This window comes from Hypanus sabinus, chromosome 4 (assembly GCF_030144855.1).
Source record: "Hypanus sabinus isolate sHypSab1 chromosome 4, sHypSab1.hap1, whole genome shotgun sequence".
NCBI lineage: Eukaryota > Metazoa > Chordata > Chondrichthyes > Myliobatiformes > Dasyatidae > Hypanus > Hypanus sabinus.
In genome coordinates, this window is record NC_082709.1 from 764,065 (window position 1) to 782,114 (window position 18,050).

The window sequence follows — 18,050 nt, forward strand, 5'->3', positions numbered from 1 at the left end:
CATTTCCATAAGATGCATTTCAGACATTGTACATATATATCACAAATCTCCACAAAGTATTTATCTGAGGTATACACTTATAGAAAAGAGTGGAAAGAAAAAACAAGCAAAAGTAAAGAACTATGTACAAGTAGGGAGTGATCTTTTTTTTTTAAACAACAGATTCATTGATTTGTGAGAATAAAATCAGGCCTCTGAGGCATTATGTAGTTAAACCATTTTTCCCAGTATGAATCAAATTGTTCCAAGTTAGATAAAATTCTCTTATGTTTGATTGGATTTAATAGCCCATTGACAGTAAAAGAAATGAATTTTACCTTATCCTTAGCCATCTGTATTTATCTGTCAATGTATCATTGAAATTAGAATAAAACTTAATCGATTTACTCCCTGAACAAATAAGAACCAAGAAACGCAAATAACAACAAAAATGACAACAAATGTGTGATTCCAAGGCTGAGGTCTCTAGTAGATGACCCTGCGTTGAGCTAGAGGAAATGTCTAGCTGTGGGGGATAACCCCTCCTACTTGTGAGTTGAGGGCCCCCACTGCAGTATTCATAAAAGTCAGTGAACAAATCCATTACACAGAAAAGATTTCCCTGTGTACTCCTATATATATACATACACAGACACACACACACACACATATATATATATTCTCATTTTGGTGGGGGAAAAGAAGTAAGTGAGCGAATAAAGAATAACAACTAAGTAATATAAAATCCATATTATAATAAATATTTCTCGAGATAGGTATACCACCATGTACTTTTGCTTCCATTTAGCTTCTCAACATTTTTAAAGTTAGCGAAACCTTATGGCTCTTCTGAAGGGGGTGAGGACTCTCTTTGAGAGACTCCCGGTCTCTTCCTGATATATTTCTCTCGGCCTCCTCCCGTCTCCTGCCTTCTCGATTCTCGCACTATTTCCCAAGCGGAGCGGGATAATTCCTCAGTCAGGCTTTCCCTTGTTTTGGTGACGCTAACGGGCAACCCTCTGGCCTTCATGTCTGTAGTCTCCTCTTCCACCGTCTGGTACAACAGGCCAGAGCTTGTGACTTAAGCTGCCATTCTCGTGATGACGTCAGGCTTTCCCTTGTTTTGGTGACGCTAACGGGCAACCCTCTGGCCTTCATGTCTGTAGTCTCCTCTTCTACTGTCTGGTACAACTGGCTAGAGCTTGTGACTTAAGCTGCCATTCTTGCGATGACGTCACCAGAACCACCTGTTGTTGTTTTTTTTTGTGTAGTTCAGTCTAGTTTTTGTACTGTGTCATGTAACACCATGGTCCTGAAAAACTTTGTCTCATTTTTACTGTGTACTTTACCAACAATTATGGTTGAAATAACAATAAAAGTGTCTTGAACTTATCCTCAACCTGTGTGGCAGCATGAATTCTGCTACTTGCTAATTCTCAGAGTTTATTAAACATTTTAACACTATTACAGTACCAGTGACACAGGTTGAATTCATGCCACTGTCTGCAAGGAGTTTGTATGTTTCTCCAAGTGCTCTGGTTAGACGTGAATTGGTCACATGGGTGCATGGACAGTGCAGGCTCATTGAGCGGAAAGGACCTGTTACCATGCAGGATCACTAAATAAATAATAATAAAATAAATACATCTTAACTGTTTATGCAAAGGTTGCCTCATATCACTCTGTTCTGAAATTGTTGCATTTCATCTTTTACCTATGCCCTTTCATTACTGAGTCATACAAACATAGAAAATAGGTGCAGGAGTTGGCCATTCGGCCCTTCGAGCCTGCACCGCCATTAAGTATGATCATGGCTAATCATTCAACTCAGAACCCTGTACCTGCTTTCTCTCCATACCCCCTGATCCCTTTAGCCACAAGGGCCATATCTAACTTCCTCTTAAATATAGCCAATGAACCGGCCTCAAATGTTTCCTGTGGCAGAGAATTCCACAGATTCACCACTCTCTGTGTGAAGAAGTTTTTCCTCATCTTGGTCCTAAAAGGCTTCCCTTTTATCCTTAAACTATGACCCCTCGTACTGAACTTCCCAACATCGGAAACAATCTTCCTGCATCTAGCCTATCCAATCCCTTAAGAATTTTACATGTTTCAATAAGATCCCCCCTCAATCTTCTAAATTCCAATGAGTATAAGCCTAGTTGATCCAGTCTTTCTTCATATGAAAGTCCTGCCATCCCAGGAATCAATCTGGTGAACCTTCTCTGTACTCCCTCTATGGCAAGAATGTCTAAATCATTTATATTGTAAACAATTGGGGTCCCAGCACTGAGCCATGCAGTACCTCACTAGTCACTGCCTGCCATTCTGAAAAGGTCCCGTTTACTCCCACTCTTTGCTTCCTGTCTGCCAACCAATTCTCTATCCACATCAATACCACACCCCCAATACCGTTACGTTTGCACACTAATCTCCTTTGTGACACCTTGTCAAAAGCCTTTTGAAAATCTAAATATACCACATCCACTGGCTCTCCCCTATCCACTCTACTAGTTACATCTTCAAAAAATTCTATAAGATTCGTCAGACATGATTTTCCTTTCACAAACCCATGCTGACTTTGTCCGATGATTTCACCTCTTTCCAAATGTGCTGTTATCACATCTTTGATAACCGACTAGCATTTTCTCCACCACCAATGTCAGACTAACCAGTCTATAATTCCCTGGTTTCTCTTTCCCTCCTTTTTTAAAAAGTGGGGTTACATTAGCCACCCTCCAATCCTCAGGAACTAATCCATAATCCAAGGAGTTTTGAAAAATTATCATTAATGCATCCACTATTTCTTGGGCTACTTCCTTAAGCACTCTGGGATGCAGTCCATCTGGCCCTGGGGATTTATCTGCCTTTAATCCCTTCAATTTACCTAACACCACTTCCCTACTAACATGTATTTCCCTCAGTTCCTCCATCTCATTAGACCCTCGGTCCCTTACTATTTCTGGAAGATTATTTATGTCCTCCTTAGTGAAGGCAGAACCAAAGTAGTTATTCAATTGGTCTGCCATGTCTTTGTTCCCTATGATCAATTCACCTGTTTCTTACTGTAAAGGACCTAGATTTGTCTTGACCAATCTTTTTCTTTTCACGTATCTATAAATGCTTTTACAGTCAGTTTTAATGTTCCCTGCCAGCTTTCTCTCATAATCTTTTTTCCCTTTCCTAATTAAGCCCTTTGTCCTCCTCTGCTGGTCTCTGAATTTCTCCCAGTCCTCAGGTGTGCCGCTTCTTTTTGCTAATTTGTATGTTTCTTTTTGGACTTGATACTATCCCTAATTTCCCTTGTCAGCCATGGGTGCACTACCTTCCCTGGTTTATTCTTTTGCCAAACTGGGATGAACAATTGTTGTAGTTCATCCATGCGATCTTTAAATGCTTGCCATTGCATATCCACTGTCAACCCTTTAAGTATCATTTGCCAGTCTATCTTAGCTAATTCACAGCTCATACCTTCAAAGTTACCCTTCTTTTAAGTTCAGAACCTTTCTTTCTGAATTAACTATGTCACTCTCCATCTTAATGAAGAATTCCACCACATTATGGTCACTCTTACCCAAGAGGCCTCGCACAAGATTGCTAACTAACCCTTCCTCATTGCTCAATACCCAATCTAGAATGGCCTGCTCTCTAGCTGGTTACTCGGCATGTTGGTTCAGAAAACCATCCCGCATACATTCCAAGAAATCCTCTTCCTCAGCACCCTTACCAATTTGGTTCACCCAATCAATATGTAGATTGAAGTCACCCATTATAACTACTGTTCCTTTATTGCACGCATTTCTAATTTCCTGTTTAATGCCATCCCCAACCTCACTAGTACTGTTAGGTGGCATGTACACAACTCCCACCAGCATTTTCTGCCCCTTAGTGTTATGCAGCGTTACCCATATCGATTCCACATCCTCCAGGCTAATGTCCTTCCTTTCTATTGCGTTAATCTCCTCTCTAACCAGCAATGCTACCCCACCTCCTTTCCCTTCCTGTCTATCCCTCCTGAATATTGAATATCCCTGGATGTTGAGCTCCCATCCTTGGTCACCCTGCAGCCATGTCTCTGTGATCCCAACTATATCATATTCATGAATAACTATCTGCACATTCAATTCATCCACCTTGTTATGAATGCTCCTTGCATTGACACACAAAGCCTTCAGGCTTGTTTTTACAATGCTCTTAGCCCTTATACAATTATGTTGAAAAGTGGCACTTTTTGCTTTTTGCCCTGGATTTGTCTGCCTGCCACTTTTACTTTTCACCTTACTACTTTTTGCTTCTACCCTCATTTTACACTCCCGTCTCTCTGCACTTGTTCCCATTCCCCTGCCACATTAGTTTAAAGCCTCCTAAACAGCAGGACATTGGTTCCAGTCCAGCCCAGGTGCAGACTGTCCTGTTTATACCGGTCCCACCTCCCCCAGAACTGGTTCCAATGCCCCAGAAATTTGAATCCCTCCCCCTTGCACCATTTTTCAAGCCACATATTCATCTGAAATATCCTCCTATTTCTACTCTGACTAGCACATGGCCCTGGTAGTAATCTAGAGTTTATTACCTTTGTGGTCCTACTTTTTAGTTTATCTCCTAACTCCCTAAATTCACCTGGTAGGACCTCATCCTGTTTTTTCACCTATGTAAAAAAGTCCTCATGTAATGTACATATTTAGGGTGATCTGATGAATCCTGCTTACACTTGTTGTGTAATTCTGTACCTGGCTGAGGAACATACCTCGACTCTTTCATCCTGCCTGGTTCAATTCCTTCCTACCACTTCACACATTCTGGATTTTTTCAATGACTTCAAATTCCCTGGCCCCAATTGTCTCATTTTCACCATGGATGTCTGGTCCTTTTACAACTCCATCCAATCAGGAGAGCCTTAAAGCTCTCTGCTTCTTTCTAAACAACAGACCCAACCTGTTCCCTTCCACCACCACTCTCCTCCATCTGGTGGAACTGGGCCTCACTTTCAAAAATTTCTTCTTCAGCTCCTCCAACTTCCTTCAAACGAAAGGTGTAGCCGTGGACACTCACATGGGTGCTAGCTATGCAGCACTTTTCCTATGCTACATCAACGACTGCATTGGTGCTGCTTCCTGCACCCATGCTGAGCTTATCAACTTTGCCGGCAGCTTCCACTCTGCCCTCAAATTTATCCAGTCCATTTCTGACACCTCCCTCCCCTTTCTCGATCTGTCTACATCTCTGGAGGCAGTCCATCTACTGATATCTTTTATAAATCCATTCATTCCCACAACTACCTAGACCTCTCTTCCCGCTCTGCCTCTTGTAAAAATGCCATTCCCTTCTCAGTTCCTCTGTCTCAGCTGCATCTGCTCTCAGGATGAGGCTTTTTATTCCAGAACTAATGAGATGTCATTCTTCTTCAAAGAAAGGATTTTCCCTTCCTCCACAATCAATGCTGCCCACACCAGCCTCTTTTCCATTTCGTGCACATCTGCCCTCACCCCATTCTCCCACGAACCCATCAGGGGTAGGGTTCCTCTCTTCCTTACCTATCACCCCATTAGCCTCCGGGTCCAGCACATAATCCTCCGTAATTTCTGCCAGTTCCAACTGGATCCCACCACCAAGCACAACTTTTCCTCACCCCACTTTCTGCTTTCCGCTGAGATTGCTCCCTAAGTAATTCTCTTCTCCATCCGTCCTTCCCCATAGATCTCCCTCCCGATCTTGCAAGCAGAACAAGTGTCACACCTGTCGCTACACTACCCGCTCACTACCATTCAGTGCCCCAAACAGTCCTTCCAGTTGCTGTGATACTTCACCTCTGAGTCCGTTGGGGTCCTCTACTGTATTCCGTGCTCTTGGTGTGGCCTCTTGTATACTGGTGAGACCTAACTTCGGTTGGGAGACTGTTTCGCCAAGCATCTATCCTCCATCTGCCAGATAAAGTAGGATCTCCCAGTGGCCATCGATTTCAATTCTACTTCCCATTCTGACATGTCAGTCCATGGCTTCCTTTACTGCTGTGATGAGGTCACACTCAGGTTGGAGGAGCAACACCTTATATACTGTCTGGGTGACCTCCAACTTGATGGCATGAACATCAATTTCCCGAACTTCCAATAACTGCCACGCCTCCCCCCACCTCAACCTTCACTATTCCCCATTCCTGTTTAATTCTCTCATCTTATCTCCTTACCTGTCCATTATCTCCCTCTGGTGCTCCTCCTCCTTCCCTTTCTTCAATGGTCTTCTATCCTCTATCAGATCCCTCCTTCTCCAACCCTTATCATTCATCTATTAACTTCATATCTCTTTACTTCACCCTTCCCCTATCCAGGTTTCACCTATCACTGTTTACTCTTTTCCATAAATGCTTCCTGATCTGCTGAGTTCCATGGAATCCAAAGAGGCAGCATATAATAGAGCAAAAATTAGTGGAAAGTTAGAGAATTGAGAAATGTTCAAAAACCAACAGAAGACAACTAAAAAAGCCATGGGGGTGGAGGTGGGGGTGGAGAAGATGAAATATGAAGGTAAGCTAGCTAATAATATCAAAGATTTTTTTAATGAGTGAAAGAGAGGTGGAGAATAGATATTGGACCACTGAAAAATGATGCTAGAGAAGTAGTAATGGGAACAAGCTCTGGGGCCTGGACCCCGAGGCTTCGATTTGGCCTGTGCTCAACCTTTCAGGCTCTTCTACACTCTCAGCGACGGGTCTGCCACCTCGCCTTGTCTGGTTCTGCCACATCAAATTGCCACTAAGTCCAAAGGAAAGCTACAGACTTGCAATGATCATTTGCCAGAAAAGTGTGATTAACAAGGTATTTAGTTGCAATCCTTGTTTTGTTAGCCACCAGCCAGAAGTCGCTGAGGATCATCAGTGCCATCTTAAACTGGAAGACCAATCAACCTCCCAGCTCTTTACTCCAACCGCCCCCCATAGTTTCTCCTATCACCTACCACCAGGTATCTCCCCCACCCCACCTTTTTCATCTGACTTCTCATCCTTTTTTTCCCAGCCCAGTTTACTCTTTTCCATAGATGCTGCCTGGCCTGTTGAGTTCCTCCAGCACTTTGTGTGTGCTAGTTAGATTTTCAGAATCTGCAGATTTTCTCATGTGTGAGGAAAAAAAGTTTCTTTTATAGAATTTTACAATTGACGAGGGAAACTGTATGGTTAAACCAAACTTTAAAATGTTGTTCCTTCTCATTAATTTGTTAATTAAAAGGCTAATATTCTACTTCCACCACTTCCAGTACAAAATTCCCTGTTCTACTTCTCTCACAATGCAACACTGTCCAAAACTTTTATCATCCAAAGGAAATGGGCTACTACATTATTTAATCAAAATACCTCAGTAAAATTTAACTGAACCAGTGTGAAATTGTATCAGGGTTGTTTTACTTTCAGAATAACTCTTTAGCTTTTATGCAATCAAGTGGCTTAAGGTGAGGAAAGTAGCATGCACATTAACCCAAGGGAACACATAAGCCACGGTCAAAGTATATGCCAGAAAATGTTTGTGCCCCAAGTGACCTGCCAGATCCAACATGAGGTAGTACTATAGTAATCTCTGCAAGGAGTGGGAATCCCACCACAGTGGAATAATTCCCAAAGAAATTCCATACTCCTACTAGTCAGGGAGATCCATATCCAGGTGCTTACACCAGTACAGTGAATATACTAATAACAATTTATAGAGTTCTTTAGGTAAAGTGCCACTCATCAGAAAATTCAGAGATGTTACAGAAATCACTTATGTAAATGGAGCTATGATTCATTCATTGACAAGTTAAAAATCAAAGTAAGATGTGAAGGACTTCAGTGTGTCCTGAGCTCTTCAGACTAGTTAATGTTCTACTATGTCCAAGGTGATAATTGGAATGCAGAGAAAAGTGCACTGGGAACATAAAATCAATAATTTTGCAGATTTCTGCACAAGAATCTATCAGCTAGTTACTTGTAGCTTGTCCCAGTAATGCTTCCCTCTAACTGGGAGATAGCCTGTGGTTGCTGAGCCCCGTGTCTTCCACCTGCCTAGGACCCTCTGACCCATTATCTCTTTGTGGCTTGTCCTCTCTTTTTGCTTTGCTAGACCATGCCATACATAGCACACTAAGTATTTGCATCTATTTCACCTATACCACAGTACCCTATTTTAATAAGATCACAAGATTATGGGTACACGGAGCTTAGAAAAATAGAGGGCTATGGGTAATTATAGGTAATTTCTAAAGTACATGTTTGGCACAGCATTGTGGGCCAAAGGCCCGTACTGTGTTGTAGGTTTTCTATATTTCTATGAAGGAGCTGAATTAGGCCATTTGGCCCATCATGTCTGCTCTGCTATTTCATTGTGGCTGATCCAATTTTTGTTTTAGCCCCAGTTTCTTGCCTTCTCCCCATCTCCCTTCGAGCCCTGACCATCACGAATCTACCAAACTCTGCCTTAAAGACTGCTTCCACAGCTGCCTGTGGCAAAGAATTCCACCGATTCACCACTCTCTGGCTAAAGAGATTGCTCCTCATCTCCATTCTAAAGCATGCCCCTCTATTCTGAGGAGGTGTTCTCTGGTCTTAGTCTCTCCCACCGTAGGAAACATCCTTTCCACACCCACTCTTTCAAGGCTTTTCACCATTTGATAGTTTTCAATAAGGCCACTCCTCATTCTTCTGAAATCTAGAGAATAAAGGTCCAGAGCCATTAAACGCTCTTCATATAACAAGCCTTTAAATCTTGGAATGATTCTCAGACCATGATTTTCTAAATGCCCATAGATCCTGTCTCTAAGAATCTTGTCCAACAGCTTTCCCACCACAGATGCAAGACTCACTGGTCTATAATTACCCGGACTATCCCTACTACCTTTTCTGAACAAAGTGACAACATTCGCTTCCGTCCAATCCCCCAGTACCATTCCCGTGGACGAGGACATAAAGATTCTAGCCAGAGGCTCAGCAATCTCTTCCCTTGCCTCGTGAAAAAGGCTGGGGAATATTCCGTCAGGCCCCGGGGACTTAATCATCCTAATGTATTTTAACAACTCCAACACCTCCTCTCCCTTAATATCAACATGCTCCAGAACTTCAACCTCACTCATATTGTCCTCACTGTCCTCACACAATTCAGAATAGTTGATCCCCTAGTAGACTCAACCATGAGCTGCTTTAAACTTGTAGGCATTCCAGAAATTTCGCCTCTTAAAATACAGCACCAGCCAGATCTTCCCAGTCCACTTGCATACTGAAATCTATGTGTATTGTAACATAGTCCTTTTGGCATGCATTTTCTATCCCCCATTGAAATTTGATGACCACACCCTTACTACTGTTTGGGGGTCTGTAAACAACTCCCATCAGGGTCTTTTTACCTTGCAGTTCCTTAGCTTTATCCATAATGATTCAATATCTTCTGATTCTATGTCAGCTCTATCTAATAATTTTATTTTATGTTATTCTTTTTTTTAAACCAATAGAACAACAATGCCCCTCTGCCTACCTGCCTATTCTTTCAATAGTTCCTATCCTTGGTCATTAAGTTCCCAGCTGTAATCTTCTTTCATCCATGATTCATTGATGCCTACAACACTATACATGCCAATTTGCAACAATGCTGCAAGTTCATCTACCTTATTCAGTATACTGCATGCATTCAGAATCAGGTTTATTATCACCAGCATGTATCGTGGGATTTGTTAACTTAGCAGCAGTAGTTCAATGCAACACATAATCTAGAAGATAAGAAAATAATAAATAATAGTATATGTATATTGAATAAAGGGTAGTGTAAAAACAGAAATAATATACATTAAAAAATGAGGCAGTGTTCACAGGTTCAAAGTCCATTTAAGAATCAGATGGCAGAGGGGAAGAAGCTGTTCCTGAATCACTTCAGGCTTCTATACCTTTACCTAATGGTAACAGTGAGAAAAGGGCATGCCCTGGGTGCTGGAGTTCCTTAATAATGGACGCTGCTTTCTGAGACACCACTCCTTGAAGGTGTCCTGGGTAACTTGAAGGCTAGTACCCAAGATGAAGTGGACTAAATTTCCGGTCCTGTGCAGTAGCCCCCCCCCCCCCCCATACCAGACAGTGATGCAGCCTGTCAGAATGCTCTCCACAGTACATCTATAGAAGTTATTGAGAGTTTTTGTTGACATACCAAATCTCTTCAAACTCCTAAAGAAATACAATTGCTGTCTTGCCTTCTTTATAGCTACATCGATATGTCAGAACCAGGTTTGGTCCTCAGAGATCTTAGGCACTCAGGAAGTTGAAAATGCTCACTCTCTCCACTTCTGAACGGTCAATGATGATTGGTATGTGCTTCTTCATCTGGTCAGCTCTTTTGTCTTACTGACTTTGAGTGACAGGTTGTTGCTGTGCTACCACTTCACTAGTTGGCTTATCTCGCTCCTGTACACCCTCTTGCCTCCATCTAACACTCTACTAACAATGGTTGCATCGTCAGCAAATTTATAAATGGTATCTGAGCTATGCCTAGCCACACAGTCATGGGTGTAGAGAGAGTAGAGCAGTGGGCTACAGAGGTGCACCAGTGTTGATCAACAGCAAGGAAGAGATATTGTCACCAATTCACACAGATTTTGGTCTTCTGGTTAAGAAGTCGAGGATCCAGTTGCAGGGGGAGGTACAGAGGCCCAGCTTCTGTAACTTCTCAATCAGGATTGTGGCAACGATAGAGTTAAATGCTGAGCTATAGTCAATGAACAACATCCTGACATAGGTGTTTATATCATCCAGATGGTCTAAGGCTGTGAGAAGAGCCACTGAGATTGCGTCTGCTGTTGACCTATTGTGGCGATAGGCAAATTGCAATGGGTTTAGGTCCTTGCTGAAGCAGGAGTTCAGTCTAGTCATGACCAACCTCTCAAAGCATTTCATCACTGTAGATGTGAGTGCTACCAGGTGAAGGCAGCTCACATTATTCTTCTTAGGCTCTGGTGTAATTGTTGCCTTTTTGAAGCAAGTGGGAACTTCCACCCACAGTAGTGAGAGGTTGAAGATATCCTCGAATACTCCCACCAGTCAGTTGGCACAGGTTTTCAGAGCCTTACCGGGTACTCTGTCAGGACCTTTTGCCTTGTGAGGGTTCACTCTCTTTAAAGACAGCCCAGCATTGGCCTCTGAGACAGAAATCAGAGACTCAGCCTCTGTGTGTCAGACTGAGTGGTCATCAGCACTGCGGCTCCACAGGGGACTGTCCTGTCTCCCTTTCTCTTCACCATTTGCACCTCGGACTTCAACTACAGCACAGAGCCTTGCCATCTTCAGAAGTTTTCTGATGACTCTGCCATAGTTGGATGCATCAGCAAGGGAGGTGAGGCTGAGTACAGGGCTACAGTGGGAAACTTTGTCACATTGTGTGAGCAGAATCATCTGCAGCTTAATCTGAAAAAGACTAAGGAGCTGGTGGTGGACCAAGGCACTGGTGACCCCTGTTTCCATCCAAAGGGTCAGTGTGGACATGGTGGAGGATTACAAATACCTGGGGATACAAATTGACAATAAACTGGACTGGTCAAAGAACACTGAGGTTGTCTACAAGAAGGGTCAGAGCCGTCTCTACTTCCTGAGGAGACTGAGGTCCTTTAACATCTGCCAGATGATGTTCTACGAGTCTGTGGTGGCCAGTGCTATCATGTTTGCTGTTGTGTGCTGGGGCAGCAGGCTGAGGGTAGAAGACACCAACAGGATCAACAAACTCATTTGCAAGGCCAGTGATGTTGTGGGGCTGGAACTGGACTCTCTGACGGTGGTGTCTGAAAAGAGGATGCTGTTCAAGTTGCATGCCATCTTGGACAATGTCTCCCATCCACTCCATAATGTACTGGTTAGGCACAGGAGTACATTCAGCCAGAGACTCATTCCACCGAGATGCAACACTAAGCGTCATAGGAAGTCATTCCTACCTGCGGCCATCAAACTTTAGAACTTCTCCCTTGGAGTGTCAGACACTCTGAGCCAACAGGCTGGTCCTGGACTTATTTCCATTTGGCATAATGTACTAACTATTATTTAATTATTTATGGTTTTATTTTGCTATATTTCTACTCTATTCTTGGTTGGTGCAACTGTAACATAATCTAATTTCCCTCGGGATCAAAAAAGTATGTCTGTCTGTCTGAGATCACAGGTTCATCAGGTGCAGCAGGGATTTTCACAGCTGTAGTTGTATTCTCCCTTTCAAAGCAGGCATGGAAGGTATTGAGTTCATCTGCTGTGAAGCATCACTACCATTTATGCTATTGGGTTTCACTTTGTAGGGAGTAATGCACTACAAACCCTGCAAGAGTTGTTACATATCCGATGTCACCTCCAACTTTGTTCAAAATTGTCTCTTCGCCCTTGAAATAGCCCTCTGCAAGTCACAGCAGGTTTTCTAGTACAGGCCTGGGTCGCCAGACTTGAATACCACAGATCTAGCCTTCAGCAGACGACGTACCTCCTGGTTCATCCATGGCTTTTGGTTTGGGAATGTACAGCAAGTCTTTGTAGGTACACACTCATCCATACAGGTTTTAACGAAGTTGGTAACAACTGCAGCATACTCATCCAGATTTAAAGATGAATCCCTGAATATAGTCCAGTCCACCAATTCAAAGGAGTCCTGTAGGTGCTCCTGTGCTCCCCTTGTCCAAACCTTCATGGTCCTCATTACTGGTGCTGCAGTCTTCAGACTCTGCTTACATGGATTTTAGTAAGGCATTTGACAAGGTTCCACATGGTAGGCTTATTCAGAAAGTTGGAAGGCATGGGATCCAGGGAAGTTTGGCCAGGTGGATTCAGAATTGACTTGCCTACAAAAGGCAGGGTCGTGGTGGAGGGAGTACATTCAGATTGGAGGGTTGTGACTAGTGGTGTCCCACAAGGATCTGTTCTGAGACCTCTACTTTTCGTGATTTTTATTAACGACCTGGATGTGGGGATAGAAGGGTGGGTTGGCAAGATGACACAAAGGTTGGTGGTGTTGTAGATAGTGTAGAGGATTGTCGAAGATTGCAGAGAGACATTGATAGGATGCAGAAGTGGGCTGAGAAGTGGCAGATGGAGTTCAACCCAGAGAAGTGTGAGGTGGTACACTTTGGAAGGGCAAACTCCAAGGCAGAGTACAAAGTAAATGGCAGGATACTTGGTAGTATGGGGGAGCAGAGGGATCTGGGGGTACATGTCCACAGATCCCTGAAAGTGCCTCACAGGGAGATAGGGTAGTTAAGAAAGCTTATGGGGTGTTAGCTTTCATAAGTCGAGGGATAGAGTTTAAGAGACGTGATGTAATGATGCAGCTCTATAAAACTCTAGTTAGGCCACACTTGGAGTACTGTGTCCAGTTCTGGTTGCCTCACTATAGGAAGGATGTAGAAGCATTGGAAAGGGTACAGAGGAGATTTACCAGGATGCTGCCTGGTTTAGAGAGTATGGATTATGATCAGAGATTAAGGGAGCTAGGGCTTTACTCTCTGGAGAGAAGGAGGATGAGAGGAAACATGATAGAGGTGTACAAGATATTAAGAGGAATAGATAGAGTGGACGGCCAGCGCCTCTTCCCCAGGGCACCACTGCTCAGTACAGGAGGACATGGCTTTAAGGTAAGGGGAGGGAAGTTCAAGGGGGATATTAGAGGAAGGTTTTTCACTCAGAGAGTGGTTGGTGTGTGGAATGCACTGCCTGAGTCAGTGGTGGAGGCAGATACACTAGTGAAGTTTAAGAGACTACTAGGCAGGTATATGGAGGAATTAAGGTGGGGAGTTATATGGGAGGCAGCGTTTGAGGGCCTGTAATGTGCTGTACCATTCTATGTTCTATCTCACCCCTGTACACCCTTTCTGATTTGATACCCAATTTTTGTCTAATTCAGCAAATTAGATAGAGAGTTTAATGCTGGACAAAACCATAGTGGCCTTAGAGTCACCCTTGAAAATACCTTGGTTTATTTTGATAACAGTGTTTGTTCTTTTATGGTCATTATAGGTGATTATAGTGTGATAATGCTTCATCAGATGTTGCACAAATTTCACAAAGTTTTCACAAGTTTTGTGTGTAGTTTATATATATCAAGAACTTCAATTAACTTAGAATTTGGGACAGAATCAAATGCATTTTGGTAGTCAGTTTAACAACATGAAAGTTTTCTGCTTTTTCACCGGGCTTGACTTAGAATTACAAAATCTATTAATGAACTGTTCTTTGCGCCCTTTCATACCCTTACGACTTCCTATCTGCTCTTCTGTAAATATACTGAGGTTATCTAAGTGAGTGGTGCTTAGTTGCAAGATGTATGATGTTTTATGTAGAGTCTGAAAACAAGTAATAGGACAGTATTTTGATGGGTCATTTGTGATTTCTCCTTTAGATAAGAGAAATGTTTTACCTTCTGTCAAAAACGCCGAAATTTTAAGAAAATTGTTCATAAGTATTCATTGTTACATATGAAGGCAATTTTTTTATATATATATATATATATACACACACAAGACCATAAGACTAAGACACAGGAGCAATATTAGGCCATATGGCCCATAGCATCTGCTCTGCTATTCAATCATGATTGATTCTATTTTCCCTCCTCAGCCTTCTACCAGTAACCTTTGATGCTGTGGCCAATCAAGAATCAATCAAGCTCTGCTTAAAAGACACCCAAAGACCTGGCTTTCACAGCTGTCTGTGGTTATAAATCCCACAAATTCACCACCCTCTGGCATTTAAGGCAGAGGTAGATATGTTCTTGATTAGCCAGGGCATCAAAAGGTATGGGGGAGAAGGCAGGGGAGTGGGGATGACTAGAACAATTGGATCAGCCCGTGATTGAATGGTGGAGCAGACTTGATGGGCCAAATGGCCTACTTCTTCTGCTATATCTTATGGTCTTGTCCCAGACTCCCCCACCATGGGACACATCCATTCTGCATCTACTCTGACCAAACTTATAAACATTCATAAGGTTTTAATGAGATCTCCCTCATCCTTCTAAATTCCAGCGAGTACAGACCGAGAGCCATCTAACTCTTTCATCCTTCTGAACTGCAACAAGTATGAATATTATAACAACTTTTCCAGTTGTGGGTATAGTTACTATTACAACAATATTACAGAACCTGCTTTTGTTTATTTCCCATTCCAACATTCTGCTTATGCCTGTCTTAGTTTTATATGCAAGTTCCTTTCTGCTCTCCAATTTATACTTGGTTTTTGGTCCACAATTATTTACTTGTATCTTTCAAGTGAGCTGCAGTCCTTCTTCATATTTCCTTCTACCTTTTTTAAGCTATTTTTATTTTCCTTCATTACATTATTATTAAAGTTAGAATTTGCCAGTTGTACCTTCTCAGCCTCCCTTGTGTCATCAAAAAGACGTCTTTGTCGTCGAGCAGGAGTTGGCTTTGCTGTTTCCCATACTTCCACCCACATGTTACCAGGGATTTTCATTCTGGCACTCAGCTCTCCCCTGAGAACCTTGTCACCTACTTCATCAGTGAATTCTTCTTCAACATAATCACGTGGAGAGTACCACCTCACAAAATCTTCCAAACAACAGCCCGGATTTGCAGCCTAATAAACAAATCAAATGGGTCATAAAATTATTATTCTGCACTTGAATTATATATTTTTTTAAAGAAGTAAAATTCATAGCTTGATTCTCATTTATTTTAACATTATGTTATTTATAAACGTAATACTGGTCAATAAAATCAATATATTATGCTTCTATCAAATATCGTTTTCTCCAAAGATTGCTGAATTTTATTGTCCCATCCTATACAAATCATAAGGGCTCTATTAGATAACCAGCAAGTAGAGGGGAACTTCAGCTAGTACTTACTAAGCATTCAGATGTAGACAAAATTATCAGAAGGAATTTTACCTTGAATGATTCCATGTCTGACAGCAAACAAGCACTCTGCATTCTAGCGCGCAGATGTGCTCCTTCAGCTGAAGTTCCCAGTTTGGCTAATACCTCTGATTGTTCTTCTAACACATCTTCTGTCATTGGTGCTGGCTCCTGATAGAGAAAGGTTTTAGAAAATTAAGCTTTGATTCCTATGATGTGCAAGGAAGGAGACATGGGAAGGAAAAGACCATAAGACATAGGAGCAGATTTCGGCCATTCAGCCCATCAAATCCGCTGTCACTTCATGTCTGATCCCAGATCCCATTCAACCCCATACACCTGCCATCTCACCATATCCCTTGATGACCTGACCAATTAGGAATCTATCAGCCTCTACTTTAAATATACCCATGGACTTGGCCTCAACCGCAGTCTGTGGTAGAATATTCCATATATTCACCACTCTTTGGCTAAAACAAAAATTCCTCCTTACCTCTGTTCCAAAAGGTCACCAGCAATTTTGAGGCTGTGCCCTCTAGTAATGGATACCACCATCATAGGGTACATCCTCTCAACATCCACCTTATCTAGTCCTTTCAACACTTAGTAGGTTTCAACAAGAACCCCCCCCCCCCCGCATTCTTCTAGATTCCAGTAAGTACAGGCTCAAAGCTGCCAAACACTCCTCATATGTTAACACAAAGTACACTGCAGATGCTGTGGTGATATCAACATGTACAAACAAGCTGGATGAATTCAGCAGGTTGGGCAGCATCGACATTTCAGGCCGAGACGTTGACTGTTCATTTCAATGGACGCTGCCCAACCTGCTGAGTTCATCCAGCTTGTTTGTACTCATCATATGTTAACCCCTTCAATCCCAGAATTATCCTTGTGACTCTCTCCAATGACAATACATCCTTTCTGATACAAAGAGCTCAAATATGTTGACAATACTTGAAGTGTGTCCTGACTAGTGTCTTATAAAGCCTCAGCATTATATCCTTGCTTTTATATTCTATTCCCCTGGAAATAAATGCCAGCATTGCATTTGCCTTCTTTACCACAGACTCAACCTGTGAATTAATCTCCTGGGAGTCTTGCACGAGGACTTCCAAGAACCTCTGCGCCTCTGGCGCTTTAATTTTGTCCCCATTTAGATAAAAGTCTGCACTATTATTCCTTTTACCAAAACACATTCTCACACATTTACGAACACTATTCCATCAGCCACTTTATTGTCTATTCTTCCAACTTGTGCAAGTCCTGCTGCAATCACATTGCTTTCTTAACACTACCTATCTTCATACCATCTACAAACTTTGCCACAAAGCCATCAATTCCACTTTCTAAATCATAGACAACGTAAAAACTAGTGGTTTCAATACTGACTCCTGATGAACACCTCTAGTCACTGGCAGCCAACCAGAGAAGACCCCTTTATTCCCACTCGTTGCCTCCTGCCTGTCAGCTATTCCTCTATCCATGCTTATACCTTTCCTGTAACACGAAATTATTTAATCTTATTAAGCAGCCTCATGTGAGGCACTCTATGAAATGCCTTCTGAAAATTAAGTAAATGACATCCAGTCCCTCTCCTATCCAGACGGAATAGGTGTTGTTCCTCCAACCTAAGTGTGGTCTCATCACGACAGTGGAGGAGGCCATGGATATTGGAATGGAAATGAGAAGTGGAATTAAAATGGGTAGGCACTGGGAGGCCCCGCTTTTCCTGATGGACGAAGCATAGGTGCTTGGTGAATTCAGGGCCCCAAACAGTCATTCCAGCTGAGGCAACACTTCACCTGTGAGTCTGTTGGGGTTATATACTGTGTCTGGTGCTGCTGGTATGGCCTCCTGTAAATCAGTGAGACCTGACATAGATTGGGACATCACTTCACTGAGCATCTATGCTCATCCTGTCGTGAGGAGGCCACACTTAGGTTATATAAGGAACAACACCTTATATTCTGTCTGGGTGGCCTCCAACTTGATGGCATGAACATCAATTTCTCGAACTTCCGGTAACTGCCACCCCTCCCCCCCCCCCCACTTCAACCTTCACCATTCCCCATTCCTGTTTAATTCTCTCATCTCCTTGCCTGCCCATCACCTCCCTCTGGTGCTCCTTCTCCCTTTCCTTTCTTCCATGGCCTTCTGTCCTCTTCCATCAGACTTCCCTTTCTCCAGCCTCTATTTCTTTCACCAATCAACTTCCCATCTCTTTAC

At 42.6% G+C, this 18,050-nt stretch overlaps 1 protein-coding gene across 1 annotated transcript in view; it reads right to left on the bottom strand.

The window, feature by feature from the left end:
- Positions 1-18,050, bottom strand: part of rab3gap1 (RAB3 GTPase activating protein subunit 1) — a 149,563-nt gene that overhangs the window by 19,902 nt on the left and 111,611 nt on the right. The window contains exons 18-19 of the mRNA XM_059966259.1: positions 15,855-15,992; positions 15,314-15,541 (exon numbers count right to left, since the gene is read on the bottom strand). Coding sequence (XP_059822242.1) covers positions 15,314-15,541; positions 15,855-15,992 — 366 coding nt within the window. The remainder of the gene's footprint in view (positions 1-15,313; positions 15,542-15,854; positions 15,993-18,050) is intronic.